We start from the raw sequence: 22,466 nt of genomic DNA, 5'->3' as shown, positions 1-22,466 counted from the left end.
ATGTTCTCTCACAAAGGGTGACAGAGCCAGCGCCGGCAGACCCGCGCAGCGCTAGAAATAAGGTGAGTTTTATACTTTTATAGAGGACTAAGGGGGAGGGGGGGGGCAAGCCACCTAAATGGTGGGTTTAGACCTGTAGGGTCAGGAATACATGTTTGTGTTCCTGACCCTATAGTGATCCTTTAATTGAAACGATAACTTGCCTCGTCTGAAACTGCAGGGAAAGGTTCATATCCCCCAGTTTAAATTGTTTTGGTGCTCAGAGTGACAATGTATCTCTGAGTTTCCATTAAATAAAATAAAAAAACTATGCAAAACGTTATGTGTGTTCGACTTTAGTTAAAAGGTTACTTCAGCCACCATGGCCACTGCTGTTTTCAGGAGGTGGTAGCAGTCCTGTATGTGCCGTGTTTCTGCTTGAAACACGGCACACACTGAGATATATTAACTATTGTGCTGAAGGCACACCCCAAGCTCTGGAATTCTAGACTGCCTAGTGTCAGTCATGTTCATATTTTATGTATATTGTCTGTGCGCACAGTGCTATGGCAACAGATGTAATGAGCTTCTGCCTGCATTTCAATCCTTCCCTTCATTAAGTACAGCCATTCCCACCTCCCTGAAAAATACTATTTGTTTAAATTGTTATTCCAACCCCATCTTCCTCTCTTTCCCCCTCCCCTTGCCGGCTGAGAGTGTGCGCATGCACCTGGAGCTGGCAAAACAGTCCAGTCAGTGGCTTTGCTATGAGAAGTGTTTGATTGGACCACGCAAGTCCCTTGCTGACATACGGTGGAGGTGTGGAAGACAGCGCTAAGAACCATAACTACCATAATAACTACATAATCTTTATGTGCCACCCAGCCTTCATGTTTTTAGTCAAATTATTATAGAGTAGTGTAACACAAATTGTACTCTCCTGACTTCCAAAGATAAACCCAGTTGGATAATGCTTCAATGCTTGCAGATACAGAGCAGATACAAGTGCGACAGGACATTGGGTGACTAGAGAACCTAATTTTTATTATTTTCTTCCCAATCAGCTCAAAGATGGATTGACAGAAAACAAAGGATTGGCACTCAAAGACCCCTTGCACCATCGCCAATGCCTTAACCAATACAAAAAAACTGTGAATGTCCCTTCAAGATAAATACAGCTTGATGAGTGACACCATTAAATTAATTTGTTACTATAATCTTAGTTAAAAAAACAATCTTTCACAGTTATTTATTCTTGACAAAATACCACTGAAATGCGGTTATGCAGAGAAGTGTTTTGAAGACTTTAGCTTGCAGCAAAAAACGAATGTGTAATTCCAATAAAAACATCGCTTATATTCAGGAAACCACAATGTGATCTAATTGCCGCATAAAAACAAACTTTGGGAACACTACGGGGAAATAGAAATGACTTCTTTCAGTCCAATGTTGTAAATAGAGAACACTCTGTGCCTCTTACTACACAGTAACTAACATATATTTAAACTAACAATGGGACTGAGTCCATTGAAAGTGAAAATCATTTAACAGCAGCAAGTTACAATGTCTTTGTTTTTACCCCAAATGGTTTTATCTCACTTTGTAAAATGCAAAACACAATAAAGGTACATAAAAATATAAGATGTAGCATGCAATAAAATAAAACCACTAAAAGGTTTTTTGTTTTTTTAAATTGTTTTAAGAAAACACTAGTTTGGGTTAGAGTATTATCAGTATTTTCCAGCTCCCTCTCTAAACTTAAATAAAATAAAATAAATATCAGCGTGCCAATGGTTCATCAACTTGTCCTTCTAGCGGCCAGGGGAGGGATGTAGGTGGCTGAGGGCTGAGGGGAGTACATGAGCGGCATTAAGGGGGACTGTGTAGCATGCTCAGTATGTGCAGCATTCCATAGCAAAAGTGGCGCACATACAGTCGCCAGGCACCATAACCACTTTGAGTGAATGAGTGCGTGGAGTAAACCTATAAATGACTACAAAGAAGTACAGCAAAGAACTGTGTGATAAAGGCGCTTAAATAATAATAAGTTTGAATAAAGAAACGCTACAACACTCTGGTGGGAGTCCCGCTCCCCCACCTTAAACTTGCAAAGCTAAAGAAAAAGGAAAAAAAACAAAGTGATTCACCTCAGGAGTGGAGCGTTTAGTATATGGATTGGACACCTACCCTTGCTTGGGTGATTGGTCTTATCTTAACGGTAACACACATATGTTACATCCAATTCAGATACATGTGTACATGAAAGACATAAAAAAAAAAAAGAAGAAACAGAGGCGTGGCCTGGCAGCGCGCAGAGATGGACGCGTGAACTGTCAGCTCCCGTGAGGGTGACCACTAAACAGCGATTATAATAGCGATAACTATGACAAAATTCACTAATTTGCCCTGGTGGAGATCCTACCTCCTCATGGCACAAAGAGCCCCGAAAAAAGCGAAAGTACAACCCGCAACGACCCAGATTTCCTCACTCGCACTGCCGAGCACCAATTTACAAGATGGCGCTGAAGGCCCAAACTCACCAACTGCAAGCTCGGATAGAAGTAACAGCACTTCAATATCAGCGGGAAACACAGCACCTGCATCGGAGCATGCCCTACAGTGTATGCTTCGAAACCTTCAACTTACCTTGCAGGCAGAATTTGCCAAATTAGCCCACGATGTTCGGGCTGACATCAAAGAAATAAGTGAACGCACTTCCTCCTTGGAGGATAAAACAGAGGAAATCATAGGAGCTCACAATGATCTGGCATCGGCTTGTGAGAACATAGAAACCCAGGTGTCACAGTTCTCACCGCGACATCCAGACAGCCAGACGAGGTCGCTCCAGAAGTGCCCGATGAGGGAATTGAACCTGGGTACTCTGCAATCCTGGACCTGCTCTCTTGCCTCTGAGCCACTATACAGCTCTAGAAATTGCCTGAAGTTAATCTTGACTTGTATCCAGCACTGGGGGCTGGATGCTATTCTGTGGCTGCTCCAACATTCTCAGCACACCTGTGGCTAATCACCAATCAGCCAGGTATAAGACACTGCCTCTCCCTGAGGGCAGTGTCAGTTCATTGACTCTGGTTCAAGTATTGCTGTTTCATGTTCCAGTGTGCTCCTGACCTTGGATTGTTATTTTGTTGTACCCTGACTTCTGGCATCCTCTGACCTCGGCTCTCTACTCGCTTATCCTGATTTCTGGCACCCACTGACCTCTGGCTTACCCACGACTACTCTCCTGGTTTATCCGTTTCTGTACTGCGTCTTGGAGCATTAACCTGCACAGCCCCCGTGCACAGACTCACAGGCCAGGTGAGTTCTTACCTGACCACCTTGGTCTGTGTTTAATTGCAAGGGTGAGCATATATCTGCGCTACAGACTCCCAACAAAGGTAAGCCGTTACACCGGGTGACATACCTGGAATCCAAAATCGCGGATCAAGAAGACCGCGACATACGTAATAATATCAGGATACGAGTATTGCCTGAAGAAATCAAACCCTCAGAACTTCATGTCTACGCGGTAGGCCTATTCAAAGCCCTATGCCCAGGACTCTCACTAGAAGAGCTCTGACTGGATCGCATACATCGCCTACCAAGGCCCAAATTTTTAGCGAATACTGCAGCTCGAGACGTGATCACTAGAATACACTATTTTACATCTAAAGAAATGGTAATGAGAGCAGCGAGGAATCCAGACAACGTCCCTACAGAATTCCAACACATCAAACTCTTCACAGACCTATCTGCAGCGACATTGGCTAAACGCAAAGAACTGGCACCAATTACCAAAGCACTTCGAGACAGCGAAATCCTTTACAAGTGGGGATACCCTACACGTCTGATCATAAGAAAAAACGGCACTGAACACCAAATACACACGGTAACGGATGGCACCAAACTACTTGGAGATTGGAATGTGCAAGTTAACCTGCCAGGGGAAGAGCTACAGTCGCGGAATTCCAACAAATCACCCACGAAAATTGATAAATTGTGGTCTATGAAACTCTCACGTAAATAATTCGGGACTGGTAACGAATCTCCAACTGTTTTACACTGCTTGCCAGGATTTTGTAATGTGTGGATACGTGAGCATGACATATTTACATATTCTTTTGTTCCTTTTATTATGTTATATAAGTGTCACGACACTCCTTAGTCAATATGCCCTCGTGCAGTACTCGCACTCACCACTCTTTCTGTTTGGCACTGTTTCTCATTTCCTTTCGTTAGGCACTACACCTGGCCCTTGTTTAGCACCTATATATTCTGGTTTCTCCCCTCACTCCCTGTCAGATCATTATCCTCTATCCTTGACCCTGTACCTGCTGTTTCCTGGTTCCCGTGATTTTGTTTCCTGAGTATCCTGAGTATCCTGAGTATCCTGAGTATCCTGAGTATCCTGAGTATCCTGAGTATCCTGAGTATCCTGAGTATCCTGAGTATCCTGAGTATCCTGAGTATCCTGTGTTTCCTGATCCGGTGTTCCGATGTCCTTATGGTCCTGTGTTCTTGTCTCTGCCTGGTCCTGTGTTCTTGTCTCTGCCTGGTCCTGTGTCCTGTGCCTCCTGTTCCAGTGTTCGCCTGCAGTGTTCCTGCCTAGACTCCTTCTCCAGTGATTCTGACCTTGCTGCATTATTTCTGTGTGACCTGCTTAGGGCTTTGCCCCTTGATGTTCATTTAGTACTTGGTGGCTGCACTACCCTGACTAAGCCTTTACCTTTGCCTAGGACTATCGTGGACTCTGCCTGCTCTATTGTATATATTGGGTTATTGTATATATTTATATATTTGTGGCATTGTCATATTTTGTTTTGTATATATTATGTATATATATCCTTTTGGTTTTCCTTAATACATTTTCTTTATTACTCCATTTATCGTGTCCTAGCATTATTTCTCTGCTAAGTTGGTTCCCACACTTAAAGGGACAGTGCTGTTGCAGGGCAGCACCCCTTCATGTCATGACAGAATGATCTGACCACTTGGAACCGGCAGAGTATAATGTCTAGGATCACAATGAAGAACCTTGTTGGTATTCACGCTGATTCACAGCAAGAGTGTGCTCTCATTGAGACTTGTTGTAATCAGTTAAGAAAAATTCAGCGGCAGATTGGAAAGGCCTCTAATTTATGCTTATCTATTATAGATGTCTCCTGTCAAATCCAGAAATCTGTATTATGTGGATTTATCTATGAACTTCAAACTTTTCACAAAAACATATGTGATTCATTGCTTTCTCAGTTACCTAATTGCGATATATGGTTGAGAGAGCCTCCTGTGATAAGTAGGGTGTATACACTTATCCGTATGTCTCTTAAAGAGATATCACATAAAAAATCTTTATCATATTTGCAGAGACAAGTGAGAGTAATGAACAATAATTTTGTTGCCTTGTTACCTGAAGTGCAATTTATTATTGATCTTGTACAAGAAAGAATGACTGTCTTTATGCCTGAAAATAATGATGGTATTCCCTTTTCTAATGAACATAGCATAACAAATCCTCCTGACTCTGACTTGGGAAAATGGCTTGTTGGTCCTCCCGACTGCAAAACCGAAGTCCCTCTGGAAATTAAAGCTGAATGCCTTCCTGCCCAAACAAAAGACGAAGATGTTGAGGGGTTATACAGCACTGGCGACCCCCTCATGGACCAAGTCTTTGATGAACTGGGTGCTCGTTGCATAGCAGCTTTAGAGGACGAGCAGTCTGAATGGGAAGGTAGTACCAGTACGCAGTTTCCTAATGTTGTCTCAGTACCAGAGACCCATAGTACCCTTATATTACCGTCTCTTTTCTGCAAGATCCACTCACCTATTCCCAAGGTGAAGCTACCGGCTACCAAGATGAACGATCTCAACACCGTTCAAGAGGGTACAAGTCTGGTCAGAGAAAGTCTCAAGCAAACTCTGTCCAACCACGAAGCAGAAACAGACTCCCCTGAGTCTGCAACTAGAGATACGAATTCCTACCTCACCGTGCCAATTGAGGAGACCACCAGTGACCTTAACCAGGTAACGGGATCTGATCTGAAGGCCTGTCCCACAAAGGACAATGCATCCGAACTAGAAGAGTCACCTATAAAATGTGCTCCGGGTGATGCAAGTGACGACAAGGCTGGACCATTGAAATTGGGGACCAATCTCGTTGAAGGTGATCCTCCTGTCAAAAAGTCACTACGTAGGAGACGTGGTAAACGACCTACTTCTTTCAAGACACTGGCTGAGAAGGCTGAAGAACCAAAGGTGAAAACTTCAGAACAACCAGTGGAAGAAGAGGCTATTGTGCCAAAGGCAGCTCATGACTTTGATGTGGGGAGGCTTGATGATTCCAATTTTAACCCTTCTACCTCTGGGGGTTTGAAGATTGGCACCCCTCTCACAACCGCAACTGTGGAAAATGAGTTGTCGCCAAGTAAAAAAGACTTATCTTCAAATAGAAGACAAAGACTCAGACTGGGTGCAACGTGACAAACCCGTGATGGATCAAGCCCAAGAGAAGAATCTAAATGAGACCAGGCTTGTTCTAAATCCACAGTCTGAAGAAGACTCTACAGTTCTTCAAGTTACATGCTCTGGTAGAACAATTTCTCTGCTGCAAGAGGAAACCCCAACTACCAAGCTTGTACCTGAATCAAGCGCCGAAGATTTATTCTAATCAGCCGCTTAACCAAACGCCAAAGGAAGGGAGTGAAACCGAACAAGGAGGTACCTGTTCCCATGATGAAGGAAGCTCCTTCTATGACATTTCAGTTACCATGATGTCTGTCACTCCACCTAAACTCCAGCAAGTATTAAATGAAGACTTGCCTTCAGTTGAAAGTCTATCTACGACAAATAAAGAACTACCTCAAGCTGAGTTCACAAGGGAAGAAGAGAATGATTTCAGTAACCAGGTATCTCTAGCCGCTACAGAAAAATGTCAATTTGAGAGAGAGTCGTCTCTGCTTCGGTTGGCCCCATGCTCGGAGATATTTGGGGAACCGTTCCTTGATGCATATCTGCAGTCTGTGGAGGAAGGCTCGCAGAATGTTCTTGATCCTGTACCTATTAATTTAGGGGATTCTCCTCGTTTGGTTTCAGTGGTACCTACCCAAGATTTCGCAGAGACTGTTCCTCCTTCGACTGAAGTTGCATCGCAGTCTTTGTTCCGAGGATCCCACAAGCCAGAAACCAAGTCAGACCCAGGACTTCTGAGTGACGAACCTGTTACTAGCAATAGTCCCAGATCTAGTGGATTAGCACATTTGTCGGTCACTGGTAAGGAGTGTTTCTTGTCTTATGTGCCTTTACCTTCTGTTTCTGTGTCTGCCCTTCCATTGCTAACTGTTACTCTACAGTCCTTGCTTTTGTATGTTTCTATTCTGCCTCGTTGGTTTCTCCCATGGGATTGTCCACCTCTCATTCCTCCTAAGCCTCCTCCTTGTTTTCCTCTACTGGTTGGGTGGCCCTGATTTTCTTCTGTCACCCGTGGGGAATCTTTGGGTTTTGGAGCGCCGGGAGTCGCTCCTTAAGGGGGGGGGGTACTGTCACGACACTCCTTAGTCAATATGCCCTCGTGCAGTACTCGCACTCACCACTCTTTCTGTTTGGCACTGTTTCTCATTTCCTTTCGTTAGGCACTACACCTGGCCCTTGTTTAGCACCTATATATTCTGGTTTCTCCCCTCACTCCCTGTCAGATCATTATCCTCTATCCTTGACCCTGTACCTGCTGTTTCCTGGTTCCCGTGATTCTGGCTCCTGGCTCCTTGCTCCTGTGTCTTGTTTCCTGTGTATCCTGAGTATCCTGTGTTTCCTGATCCGGTGTTCCGATGTCCTTATGGTCCTGTGTTCTTGTCTCTGCCTGGTCCTGTGTCCTGTGCCTCCTGTTCCAGTGTTCGCCTGCAGTGTTCCTGCCTAGACTCCTTCTCCAGTGATTCTGACCTTGCTGCATTATTTCTGTGTGACCTGCTTAGGGCTTTGCCCCTTGATGTTCATTTAGTACTTGGTGGCTGCACTACCCTGACTAAGCCTTTACCTTTGCCTAGGACTATCGTGGACTCTGCCTGCTCTATTGTATATATTGGGTTATTGTATATATTTATATATTTGTGGCATTGTCATATTTTGTTTTGTATATATTATATATATCTATATCCTTTTGGTTTTCCTTAATACATTTTCTTTATTACTCCATTTATCGTGTCCTAGAATTATTTCTCTGCTAAGTTGGTTCCCACACTTAAAGGGACAGTGCTGTTGCAGGGCAGCACCCCTTCATGTCATGACAATAAGAAGTTGTTTCCACACTATATAGTTCAGGGCATTGTGCTACATGGTCATGTGAATACCTAGCGTATAGAATTGGTATGTTATGAAATTCTGTCACCCTACAGACGTATAATAGTGATCGTATCAAACATTATGCATCTGCCTTAGTCATACCGGGTAACCCTCATATGGATCTCCCCACTACGGTTGTAGTTATTTATACCACGCATCTCACCCTCCCCCCATATCGGCTCACTGGAGCCACTAAAATGTTCATTCTGGGTAGACGGCCTCTGTCTAACCCTGCTCATGTATATAGTTAAGGTACAGACCCTTACCCCTGCCTCTTTCCTACTCCCAGTTCACCCCCCCCCTACAAATACTATATGTGCTACAACAGAACACAGGGACGAAGTCGTTAGAAAGAACGACTCACTATGCAGACACATTCTCACAACCAGATATCGTTTACACACGAGAGGGCATGTTCCACAGAAGTGGTGGATATCACGCTACCGGCCTATAAGTCGAAACAAACACTGCCTGGATATAACACCACACCATACGCGCTATAACGCAGCCACATTACTACACATTAAGGAACGTGATGTTCAAGCACCCAAATGGCATTAACAATACTATCACTGAACACTAAAGGGTTACATTCTCCCCACAATATGAGATTAGCCTTGGAAGAAGCAAAAAAGGTAAAAGCTTCCATAGCCTTCTTTCAGGAAACTCATTTCCTAAACTCTAACATTCCAAATTCTCATCAAAACAATACCCCATAGGCTACCACGCTGGTTACACCCAAAAAAAAAAGAGGGGTCTCAATCTTTTTTAACAAAGATGTGGCTTTTTCCTTACACAGAAAAACAGGAGACAAAGAAGGCAGATACCTTCTTATCCAATGCTTACTTGATAACGAACCCTATACACTCATAAACGTCTATGGTCCACACAACAACCAAGCAGCTTACCTCACCAAAATTCTATCGATGGCAGACACTACCAGCTTTGGGACTCTGATCATAGGGGGGGGACACAAATGTTATCCTTGACAGTCACTTAGACTCATCTTCAGCCCTACGAGTATCTAGCAAAACCATGAAAAAACGAGCACTATACTCCTGTACTATTAGGAAACTACTACATGACTCAGGATATGTGGACATATGGAGGGTACTCCACCCCTCAGAAAGAGATTTTTCTTTCCACTCACAAGCACACAACTCGTACTCCAGAATAGATAGATTCCTCATACATACATCACTAATACCCAAAGTTCTATCCACACAGATAGGTCTTATAACGTGGTCAGACCACGCGTCAATTTTGCTAACAATTTCGACTCAATACCCGAACCAAGGTAAAGGCTCTTGGCGACTGAACGAGTCACTCCTGAAGGACCCCATTATCATAAAGCAAATTAAAAAGGAACTGGAAACTTACTTCCAGACTAACACCACAGACGACATCTCTATCCCCACACTGTGGCAAGCTCATAAATCTGTGATTAGAGGCCTCTTTATCAAACACGCTAGCTATGCTAAAAAAATAAACGACAAACTGAACATAATGACCTGCTCCGACAGATAAAATCCCTTACACATACTAATAAGATGAACCCATCACCAGACCATTATGCTAAACTAAAGGACCTGCAGGACCAATTACGGACACTCGAATTAGACAAAACGAATTATATACTACAGAGATATAAATATTAATTTTTCGTTTAAGTGAGCAAGGCTGGTTCACTTTTAGCATCCAAACTAAAGGCACGGATAGTCAACTCCAGAGTAGCGTACTTATTAAATCCCGATAAATCTAAGATTATGAATCCACAAGATATAGTAGAATCATTTGCAAAGTTCTATGGCTCTCTCTATAATCTCAATACAGACGTAAACACACCCACACCTTCCACGGCACAAATTAAAGACTTCCTTGACACAGTCAGTCTTCCAACTCTAACTCAAGAAGAAATAGAAACAATCATTAAACCATTTACAATGGAATAATTGAAAGATACAATTATACGGTTGCCCTCCCATAAATCACCAGGACCAGACGGGTTTACTAACCTTTATTACCAAACCTTTTCTGACGTTCTAGTGCCACACTTGACGAAACTCCTTAACCATTGCTTCAACACAGGCAATATGCCTCCAGAGATGCTCCAAGCGCACATCTCCACACTTCCGAAACCAGGCAAACCAGCGACAATTTGTCAGAACTTCAGACCCATATCATTACTCAATTGTGACACGAAAATATATGCTAAGATATTAGCTGACCGACTCAAACACATTTTAACACGAATTGTACACAATGACCAATCGGGTTTTGTTAAAAACAGACAAGGTTCCGACAACATAAGGAAAATCCTCGACATCCTAGCACATATGGAAACAAACAATATGGAAGGCCTTCTCCTAGCGCTGGATGCTGAGAAGGCCTTCGATAGACTTAATTGGGACTACATGAACTAAGTCCTCACCAAATTCGGATTCCCTACAGAATTTGTCACAGGCATCAATGCACTATACTGTGCGCCATCAGCCAAAGTCACACATGCAGGCTTCATCTCCAACTCTTTTTCAATCACCAATGGTACGCACCAAGGTTGCCCGCTTTCCCCCTTATTATTTGTGTTGTCCCTAGAACCCTTGGCATATAAAATTCGAGCCCACGAAACCATTAAAGGCATTACCATCAATAACACTGAATACAAACTATCGATGTTCGCAGACGACGTCCTCATCTCTATGACACACCCAGACCTCACACTACTGCACATTATGCACACCTTAGAAGAATACAGCAGGGTCTCATACTACAAACTCAATCAAACTAAAACCCAAGCACTACCCATACGCCTTCCATCAAAAGAGGTTACCATACTGAAAAACAAATACTCATTTGATTGGCGACAAACGCACCTCACGTACCTGGGAGTTAAGATAACAGGCACACACAGGGGGATTAGCACATGCAACTTCTCCACCCTCCCACAAATGTGTAAACAAATACTGCACAAATGGAGAGATGTCATGATTTCCTGGCTAGGAAGAATCAATGCCGTCAAAATGATGGTACTACCGAAACTACTGTATATATTCAGAATGTTACCAGTACCCCTTTCGCCTACGATACACAAACAAATCCAAACCCTACTCACCATTTACATTTGGGACAAAAAGAAACCCAAGCTACCTTTAAATCTTTTACAATCCCCCAATATAGAAGGAGGATTGGGGTTCCCTAACATTGCGACTTACCAAAAAGCAGCCCTCTTAGAAAATGCTGTAAAACTACATGCCCCCAAACACACACTACAATGGGTAGACCTAGAAAACGAGTATGGTCCCAAAACCTCAGCATTAGACTACATGTGGACACCTAAGCACTTTCGATACAAACGTCAACAATTGCTACCACCCACTAGACACTCAATACAAACATGGGACAACCTCCATCGCTTTCAGGTTAATATTACCAAATTTTCTCCCTGGGCACCTATTACGGCACTTGCCTCACTATCTCCATGGCTGTCCTTAAACAAGTGGAAAGAACTGGGGATTACCCGTATTACTGATATTTGCAATCAGGGAACTATACGACCATTCCCAGACCTACAAACGACATACCACCTCCCTTCCTCGTTCTTCTTCCCTTACATCCAACTGAAAAGTTTGATCTCTAACAAGGTAGCCCTCACTCAAATGACTTCCTGCACTTCTGATCAACATCTTTTACTCTTATATAATAGATGCTATAATACCCGAGTTAAGAACAAAACTCTTTCGATATGCTATGCTACATTGAGATATGAAACACCACCACCTGAACACAAATATCGCACACAATGGGCAAAAGAATGTGTACAATCTCTGACTGACAAACAATGGTTAACGTCACTTCAAGCTCTGAAAGGTTTCACGACCTGTTATTCCCATGTCGAAGCTCATAGAAAACTCATCTACAGGTGGTATTACACACCTGGTAGACTCCACAAAATATATCCCCAGACCCCCCCCTGTTTGCTGGAGATGTAGCAACCATAGGGGAACGATGACCCACATATGGTGGGAATGCCCAGATATAAAACCACTATGGGTAGAAACGCAAAAAGTATGGGAGCAATTGGGAATCAAACTCCCCCCTCTCAGCCCCCAATTGGGCCTATTTTATTACTCCCCAACACATTACCCCATGCTGATAAACATTTAGTGATGATATCACTGTTAGCTACAAGAAATGTGATAGCATGTCATTGGAAACAAACTGGATGCCCAACCACCTCACTACTCTGGCATAAGATAACACAATTTCATAAATACGAAACAGTGTTGGCTACAACTCCTAAACAGATCTCCACATCGCACCTAAATTGGCAAAGATGGAAAGACCTGAATTTGGGGTCTGTGACCGACAACACCCTATATTGCAGTTCGATAAAGAGCAATTAGACACAAGGTAGCAGACACCCGCTGTTAACACGTACAATCATAGGTTAAACAAAAGCGTTTACGTGGAAATGTTCCTAGGATGTGAATGGTCTCTTATAACTTAAGCGAAAGACGCACATTAGAAGTTGGGGTCCTCATAACGTTTCGTCTAATTTGGTTGGACACTGCTAGGCATATTACTGTATCATTAGGCACATAAGTGTCGATAATTAACCATTAAAGTGAGTAAAAATGCCACACGCAGATCACCGACAATACACTAGGTGAGCATTGCTACTAAGGAGTACAACACAACACGGGACAATATCTACGCAACACACAGGTACGGCGACTCACTAGAAGGTAGCTCATCCACCCATCAGGGTGATGTTCGCTCCCCATCAATGGTAAATGTATACTAATGGTAATTGTATACTAATACTCACTGTCTAGTGTTACCTAATTGCTACCTGATAAAATATTGGTACTCGGAAAAGTATGATAAGTAACGAACAATGACGAGCAAAATTTAATGACAGCTAGTGACAACCTGTTAATAACCTGTAACTAATATTCTCACTGTAACTGATATTTTCACCGAATGAACAATGCTACAGCCTACAACGTGTGATATACCCTGTAAATATGAATGTGTATATATGTGAATCTGTGAATATGTAAATACTGATGTTTGTGGGCTTCCCCTTTTTCCCCCACCCCTTTTTCCTTTTGTACCCCATATATATAAAACCTCAATAAAATTCAAGTTGAAAAAAAAAAAAAGAAGAAGAAACAACCAATAGTCTAAATCCGTATAGCTGTTTTGTCAGGAAGTAGTTTAGAGAATTGTCCACTCACATGTATAAGAGCCCTATATAGGATAGGCTCAAATCACACTCGCTTATGTACCGTCTGGTGGCACTTTCCCCTTTGGATAGGTATAAAATTCGTCCTCAATGTAAGGAAACAAGAAGGTGACACAGTAGAAAGCAATCTGGTGTAGTATATTTTGCAATATATTGAAGAGTGTATATCTTTAAATGGTTACTCACCTTATCCAGAGCCAAAGTACCTGGTTCTAGGTTAAAACAGCTTAGGTGTCTGTAAAGAGGACACCACCCTTCTTGGAGCAGATTCCTAGGTTCAGGAACGGACTTGGTAAAATGAAAATTTATTAGGTAAATAAAAACAAATGCCAAATAATAAAATAAACATATAAAAATGTCCAGTAGAGACCCTCTTCTGAGACGCGTTTTGCCCTACTTGAGTGAGTGGACAATTCTCTAAACTATGTTCTGACAGCTATAAGGATTTACACTATTGGTTGTTTCTTCTTTTTTTATCTTTCATGTACACATGTATCTGAATTGGAAGTAACATATGTGTTACCGTTAAGATGAGACCAATCACCCAAGCATAGGGTAGGTGTCCAATCCATATCCTTAACGTTCCACTCCTGAGGTGAATCGCTTTTGCCTATAAATGACTACAACTTTTTGTCTACCGGTAGTAGTTTTTTTTTTTATTAGAGATATGTGTACAAGGATACTCACTAAAGTGTGAATTGGGAACTCAAAGGTAAATTCAAAGTGAATTTAATATGTTATGCAAAAGTGAGGACATAGCGCACATGAAGAATTTTTATATGTAAGTTCACTTAGAATTAAGAGATTTTAAAGAGTTGCACTTATCTGAATAGCCTTGATAATTTAAATTAATGTTAACTAAATAGTATTTTGAACAAAAAGCAAAATACAGATTTTGACCATCTATATATATACAAAACAACCATATTACATTTCTTTATATAAATCACTTAGAACAAAAACACTGAGAGCGTACCATTCCTAGCTCTCTTATTCATAGATATACAGATATAAAATTCTAATATAAATTATATCTCAATACAGCCCTGGTGAAATTCGGTTGAAGAAAAAAAAACACAAATCCACCAAAAACGTTTGATTAGCTATGTATAATAGCATCAGGTAGTAAATATAAAACATATTCCAAGTGGAACACAATAACCATGATTATAAATCATACCAAGATTAAAACAGTGTGCTATTCAACTACAACATTGGAAATAAATTGAATTAAAAGGAACCACTCATTACTCAGTTTTTGTGTGAAATCTGAGTGTTACTGCTCTACTTTGCCACGTATAGTATAAACACCTCTAGGAATAAACATTTCGAGAAGCAAATGAGAGAACATATGACATGTAACATCTTACCTTTTTTTTTCCAGGCACCAAAGAAACCGCTTTTATATCTGCTGTGACTGCCGCAGGTCTTGTGCATTCTGTGACGAGGTCATGCAGTGCGGGAAACATGACGGAATGTTCCTGTGACACAAGCCTTCAGAATGGGGGCTCTGCCAGCGAAGGGTGGCATTGGGGTGGCTGCTCGGATGACCTCCAGTATGGAATGTGGTTTAGTCGAAAGTTCCTTGACACCCCATATAAAAATTCCACTTCGTATGAGTCTGATGTGCTCAGAGTAATGCAATTACATAACAATGAAGCTGGAAGACAGGTACGAATTGACGTCATTTGTTTATAAAATATCTGTAGTTAGCATTCTCATAGAGTATTCATTACCAAATAGTAAACAGTGCTTGGCCTGGAAACCAGCTCTACATCATTTAGGGCACAGTAAAGAAACTGGGGTTATGGGTAAATTAAGACATTTTTCCCTAATCAACTAGTTGGGCCAGAATTGTAGAAAATAGTTTTTCAGTTTACCATAACTTGGCCTGAAGAATAATTTACATTCTGGACATAAATTAACTAGTTACTGTTTGAAAAATACTCCTAAAAAGTATTGGTGCATGAGAATAATAAAAACAGAAATAATAATATTCCTAATAACTTTTTATTTGAATATTTGATTTTATTGTATGTATTTTTGAGGAACAATAAAAATGTTTACATATTAACATGCATAGCATTACATTATTTAATGTTTTCTTCTTTGAATATTAACCTTTAAAAAACAAGACAGAGAATGTAATGACACTATTGTGATAGATAGTAAATAGTGACCTCAATGTAATATTTTTGGATAAGCTTTTAAAATGATTTCATATTTTGAAAAATATTTTAATATTTTTTATTTGTTTTTATATATTATCTTTTTTATATGTTATATATTTTTTGATATTTTAATATCTTGAAAAAAAACCTAAACATTTTAAAAGTTTATCCAAAAATATTAAATCATTTCAAACGTTTATCCAAAAATATAAAATCGTGACAAAATCTACAATGTAATTATATCCCCTGTAAAAAAAAAAAAAAAAAAAGTGTTAAAAAGAAAATGCTACTATGTATTTTTATTGGGTGATCAGTCAACAAACTAAACTAGTTCTAGTTTTTTACATTTATTTGCATATAAAATTGTTATAAAAATGTATACATTTTACTAGTAGTATAGTAAAATTTTATAATAAGGTGGAAAAACAGGCTATACATAATTAATAATGCAATAATTGCAATTACAAGAAAACTATTCTTTATATAGTGACAGCATATTCCGCAGTGCTGTACAATAGGTATACTAAATGGATACTAAATTCTATCAAAACATGAATGACATGCTGAAACAGCAGACGAAGAAGGCCCTGCCCAAATTGGCTTACAATCTCAATTGCAGTTAACACAAGTAGTAATTTAGTATTCAAACAGCAAGATAGTGTGAAATGTACTATCTTACTGTTTGAATAGTAAATTACTACCTATTTTCCAAACAATTCACACCATATCCCATTGGCTAAATATTACAATCCAGCCATTTCTTCTTCATGTTTAATTTAATAGGATTGATTTTCAAATGATCTCTCATGACCCCACGTATATGTATCATAACACAACTTCCTGGGTTACCTTTCCATTTGAGGTTCCTTTTCGGAACCTCAGATGGAAAAAAGCTGGGTTGACTCCGTAAAGAATGAATCTAAATGATTTATTATTATTGCGTTCAGAAACTGCCTGGTATTCGAAATGATTTTTGTTGCTGCTTCAAATCTTACTGATCAGCCCCATGTTTCTCTTGTATATAGGCTGTAGTCAAGCTTATGACTGTGGATTGTCGCTGCCATGGGGTCTCTGGGTCATGTGCCGTAAAAACCTGCTGGAAATCAATGTCCTCATTTGAAAGGATTGGTAATTATCTAAAGGACAAATATGAAAACAGCGTACAAATAGCAGACAAGATAAAACGAAAGGTACGGAGGAAAGAAAAGAATTATCGCAAAGTTCCCATTCGAAAAGAGGACCTTATCTATACCAACAAATCCCCAAATTATTGTGTAGAGGATCTGAAACGTGGAATATCTGGGACACATGGACGTGTATGCAATCGAACATCAGAGGGACCAGATAGCTGTAATCTACTCTGCTGTGGTCGTGGTTATAACACGCACGTGGTACGACATGTGGAAAGATGCGAGTGTAAATTTGTCTGGTGCTGCTATGTGCGATGCAGACGATGTGAAAGTATGACTGATGTCCACACTTGTAAATAGTGTTTTCTCTGCAACAGAAAAAGTATACGGACAAAAACATTGCCTATATAACAGCAGAATCATACCTCCTGGAATAAAAGGCAGGCACAATGCCCCCATGACACCTTGGTTTATATTTGTCAAGCAAATCCATCTTATTATGTGATCATTCTCACATTTTGAGAATATTTCCACAACTTTCAGGGATATTATGCAGAACACTCTCGATAAACAGAAAGACTTTTACCAAATTCACGTAGCCAAATGAATGTTTTAGTTACGGTAATTCTTTATTTTCGTACTTTGATGCAGAATGATGGTTTAACCAGATATATAACGTCATAATAATATAACGAATATTTATGTTTCTTTGGATGTGTGCAAGCATGAATCTTTAAATGCAGGGATATGGATTGCTATTTTTGACATAGATGAGAAATTAACCAAGCAATGGCAGTTGATGACATATTCATGCTATGGCCCATTTAGACTTCATCTTGATAAGTTTTATAGTTTTATATAGGGTATCAATTATTAGCTTCTAAGGCCTTTCAAAGACAGCTCTTGTTCTTCAAATATTCACTTATTGATTGAAAAATTAGAACATTTACTGTGAAATTCCAAAATCTCAGTGACTTAGCAGAATTTGATCAATTTGGTGTTGGGGCAAAGGTAAAGGAATCCTTAAGTTTCAGGTGACTTCTAAGAATGAACAATTTAGTATCTCATATCATTGGATTGCAAAGACCCAGCATTCTACCAAAAAAATGATTATGCCTCGGTGCTTACAAATACGTTTGCAAAAAAGAGAGAACTCACAGGACTTAATATCCAAAATGCAAAGTTCCACTTAATTGCAGAACAGTGACTTTAAGCAAAGAATTGACGGTTCAGTCCTCTTATCTTGAGAAAAGGCTGCGAGAGGACTGAGATGTCAGTGTTTTGTTTCAAGTCACTGTGTTGCAATAAAGAGCAACATTGCTTTTTTGGAATATAAAGCCCTGTGTGTGCTAAACAGGTACATAACTTTTGGTTTAAGTAACATGCAAATGGAGTTCACATTGAACTCTTTGTTGGAGACAAATTAGCGTGGGATAACCATTGAGTTTGTGTATTAGAAAAAAAAAAGAAACTTACTCTGGGTTATTCAGGTGAGAAATTATAGTGAATTTCAAATCTAAATTGAAAACAGCGAACCTGGAAAAGTAAGCTGTGCCTTCAGTCCCGTTACTTATCCTAAAATTTTTAATTCATTTTTGAAAACATATACAGCACTTCTCTTTTTGTACTTTTTTTTTTTCTTTAACAAGTACATGCTTTATAATTTCTATGAATGTTTAGAGGTTAAATGTTATTTTTCTTATATTTAATAAGATTTTTTTGTAAAAAATAAAAAAATAAATAAAAAAAAACAGCTTTGCATACTAAAATATGTTTAGTGTAATTGCTATGAAATTATTAACTAGATCAGATGTAGAGTTTAGAGAAAAGGAATCACACATATATCTCTGCGAAATGTGGCTCATCTCTTCATCACACAAAGAGTTAATAGATCTAATATTGAATATAATATTTCTTCAGAGCAGCCGTAGAGATGTGTAATATTTTCACCAAATCTGGCTACCATGTTTTTTTTTGTAGTGCTAGACAGTCAAATTGTACGTTATAGTCTACTGAATAATGAACAAATAAGGGTATATTTACTAAGCAGGATAGACATGGAATGGAAAAAAAATTCTGGAAAAATGTTCTAAGTGAGACTTATTGTGGCTATTTTAATTTACAATTTTCAACATTATTTTCAGACCACCGGAATTCTCTATTTAGTAAATAAACCACAGAGTGACCCATAGCCATACATTTATATATAAGTTTTCATTCAAAGTGATACACAAGGATAAGTACCACAAGTACACCCACCCGCAGACCTTAAATGACTACCTACTCTGTATTCAGTACATTTGAACTTTTTATTCACAGTTAATATCTTTTGGTTTTTCAGTAACAAATGTTTTCTATTTATAATTTAAATACTATATTTTCATATCTAAAAAAAAAATGTACTGTTGGGCTTTAAAAGTCTACAAGATAAAACATTTCAAAATGTAAAAAACAAAACAAAACTTTTTTTTAGTACTTAGGTAAATGTGTACATTTTGTAAATATTTAAGTTATGCAGTTACATGCACTGGGTCTGAATCCAAATGCTTGTATGATATGATTGAGATGATTTATATTCCGCATTTGTATAGAATTTTAATCTGAATAGATAACTGCTATTAAAATTAGTTGTGCTAGTGTCAAAAACCTGTAAATTCTTTGTTATATTTTCTCGATATTTTCATAATTGATTTTATATGTTCATCAGAAATATTAAACATTTGAAACTGGTATTTTTTGTCTATTGCTCTTTGTTATTTCAAGTACATTATATTTTACACGTTATTCACAGTCTTCCTCCTGGGAGTAAGAGTATGTGTTGTAGGGGTATTTACTAAAATACAAATGCCCCTGGTCGATTTGGGGTCATTCAGACCAAAGTATTTATTAAAGGGACACTAAACTGCCCACGTTTGTATTTTTATTTTTAAATGAAAGCATTTACGCATTTAATTATCCATTTTTTAATTGGGGGTATATCTAAAAGCAGCTTGCAAGAGCTGAAGATCTCTTGACTGCAGCCTTTGCAAGCCCTCCCTTTCTAGCCCCGCCCAGACTTTCTGTGGCTGTCCAATCACAGACTTCCCAATGCAACTCAATGAGAAGTCTTTGCAAGGCAGGTGCTCTGAGCAATTGATGCCACTTGAGTTTAGCTTCACTGAGCTAAACAACCAAGAGGTAACAGGACCGGTTGTCTGAGTGAAATAATCGGGGTGTAATAAGATTTATTTATAAAACTGTCAATTTCTGTTGAAATCTACTCTTTTTGTAAAATGGAAAAAAGGGCACACTTCACACAAATTTTTTTTCCATAAGCTGAAGTGCTCTAGGGGTCTGGAGTGTCCCTTTACGGTCTTGATTTTGCAAAACTGACACATTATAACCATGCATGTAGTCAGTGGTGTATCCTGGTTTTGTGCTGCCCTAGGCAGGACAAAACTCAGGCGCCCCCCTCCCGCCCGCGCCACCCCCATCCAACCCTTCCCCCCGCCCGCACCACCCCCACCCTTCCCCCGCCCCACCTTCTAAATACACACACACACATTCACTTACAGATACGCATACACTAGCTAACAGAAACACACACTCGCTAACAGAAACACACACACACTTACAGACACACTCTCTAACAGACACACACTCACTAGCAGATACACACACTCACACTAACAGACACACACTAACAGACATACATACACACACACACACTAACAGACATACACACCCTAACAGACATACACACACACACTAACAGACATACACAGACACACTAACAGACATACACACACACTAACAGACACACACACACACTAACAGACATACACAGACACACTAACAGACATTCACACACACACACACACACTAACAGACATACACAGACACACTAACAGACATTCACACACACACTAACAGACATACACACACACACTAACAGACATACACAGACACACTAACAGACAGACACACACACACTAACAGACAGACACACACACACACACACACTAACAGACAGACACACACACACACACTAACAGACACACACACACACACACACTAACAGACAGACACACACACACTAACAGACAGACACACACACACTAACAGACAGACACACACACACACACTAACAGACAGACACACACACACACACTAACACACACACACAGACATACACACATACTCACTCACATATTTAACACTTTTTTTTAAATTTACCCCCCCCCTCCTCCTTACCTTTGGGAATGCTGGGGGGGTCCTATTTCTCCCTGGTGGTCCAGTGGCTGCTGGGCGGCGCTGGCGGCCGGCCGGCCGGCCGGCGGGCGAGGGAGCACTTCCTCTGAGCTGTCTGCTCAGCTCCCTCGCGCGCAGCAGAGTGAGGCTGGGAGGCGGAGCCGGAATATGACGTCATATTCCGGCTCCCAGCCTCACTGTGCGGCGCGCGAGGGAGCTGAGCAGACAGCTCAGAGGAAGTGCTCCCTCGCCGGCCGCCCGCCCGCCAGCGCCGCCCAGCAGACCGACCGCCCGCCCAGACGGCATGTCAGTTAGCCGCAAGGCTAACAAGGCATTTGCCCTGGGCGTTTGGGGGCGGCTTTTTTGCCGCCCCCTGGAAAATGCCGCCCAAGGCAAATGCCTTGTTTGCCTCGCGGCTAATACGCTCCTGCATGTAGTCCACAAACAAGCCTGTCTAGTTTATAGGAATCAATGTATATGGGAATCAGGCTGAAAGGGGTGAATGTTACATGGAGCCATTTCTTCCAATTATTTTGTAGATTTGACCTGATCCTTTAAGATCTTGCAAAAGTGGGATGGAAGCTGATTGTCTACAATTTTCTTTTAGTATTTTGGATTAAAACGATAATGGGACAATAGTATTTTCCTATATTTTGTGACAAGTGGAGGACACATACCCAGCAATGCCGGGTCGATGCAAGAATTCTGACTACATAGATGAAGACATATTTTGCCCCCTAAAATGCATCTTCATTTGTGTAGGCCTGTGTGTCTTTCACCCACCCTTTACTCTTCCCTTTTACCCTTTTGTGTACTTTTCCACCCCTTTTGTGTCTCTTTTCCCACTTTTGTCATTTATATTCCGCGTTTACATCTAAATTCCCTCAATTCAAATGAAAACGCAACTTATAATGACGTCTCCAGTCTCAAAATTATTCAACCCCTTCATGGCAAGCATATTTAGTTCTTTGTAGAGCACCCTTTTGCTTTTTTGACACGCTGCAAATGAGATGCATAGCTAGTCACCAGCTTCTGTCAGCAATCATGAGGCCATTGCTCATGATCAATGGCCTCCAGTTCTGTAATATTCTTGGTTTTGGGTTCTACAACTACCTTCTTTAAATCCCACCAGAGATTTTTTATGGGTTTTGAATAAAGTGACTATGATGGCCACTATAGAATTTCCCAGGACTTTTGCAGCCAAGCCTTGGTGGAGTTCGAGATATGCTTGGGATCATTGTCTTGTTGGAAGGCCCAATAACGACAAAGCTTTAGCTTCCTCACAGACGACATGACGTTTTCTTCTAAGATTTCCTGATACTTCTGTTTCCAGTGCCAGAGGATGCCAAGTGGCACCAGAGCACCACCAAGCCACCA

The 22,466-nt window shown here is 40.4% G+C and overlaps 1 protein-coding gene across 1 annotated transcript in view; it reads left to right on the top strand.

Annotated features, from left to right (window-relative positions):
* WNT16 (Wnt family member 16) overlaps positions 1-18,499 on the top strand; it is a 36,576-nt gene extending 18,077 nt beyond the window's left edge. The window contains exons 3-4 of the mRNA XM_063445088.1: positions 14,943-15,229; positions 16,755-18,499. Of these exons, the coding sequence (XP_063301158.1) occupies positions 14,943-15,229; positions 16,755-17,219 (752 nt within the window). The 3' untranslated portion in view covers positions 17,220-18,499. The remainder of the gene's footprint in view (positions 1-14,942; positions 15,230-16,754) is intronic.
* Positions 18,500-22,466: the final 3,967 nt, after the last annotated feature.

Source organism: Pelobates fuscus, chromosome 3, assembly GCF_036172605.1.
Source record: "Pelobates fuscus isolate aPelFus1 chromosome 3, aPelFus1.pri, whole genome shotgun sequence".
In the NCBI taxonomy this organism is placed as follows: Eukaryota; Metazoa; Chordata; class Amphibia; order Anura; family Pelobatidae; genus Pelobates; species Pelobates fuscus.
This window is presented reverse-complemented; position numbering and strand designations above follow the sequence as displayed.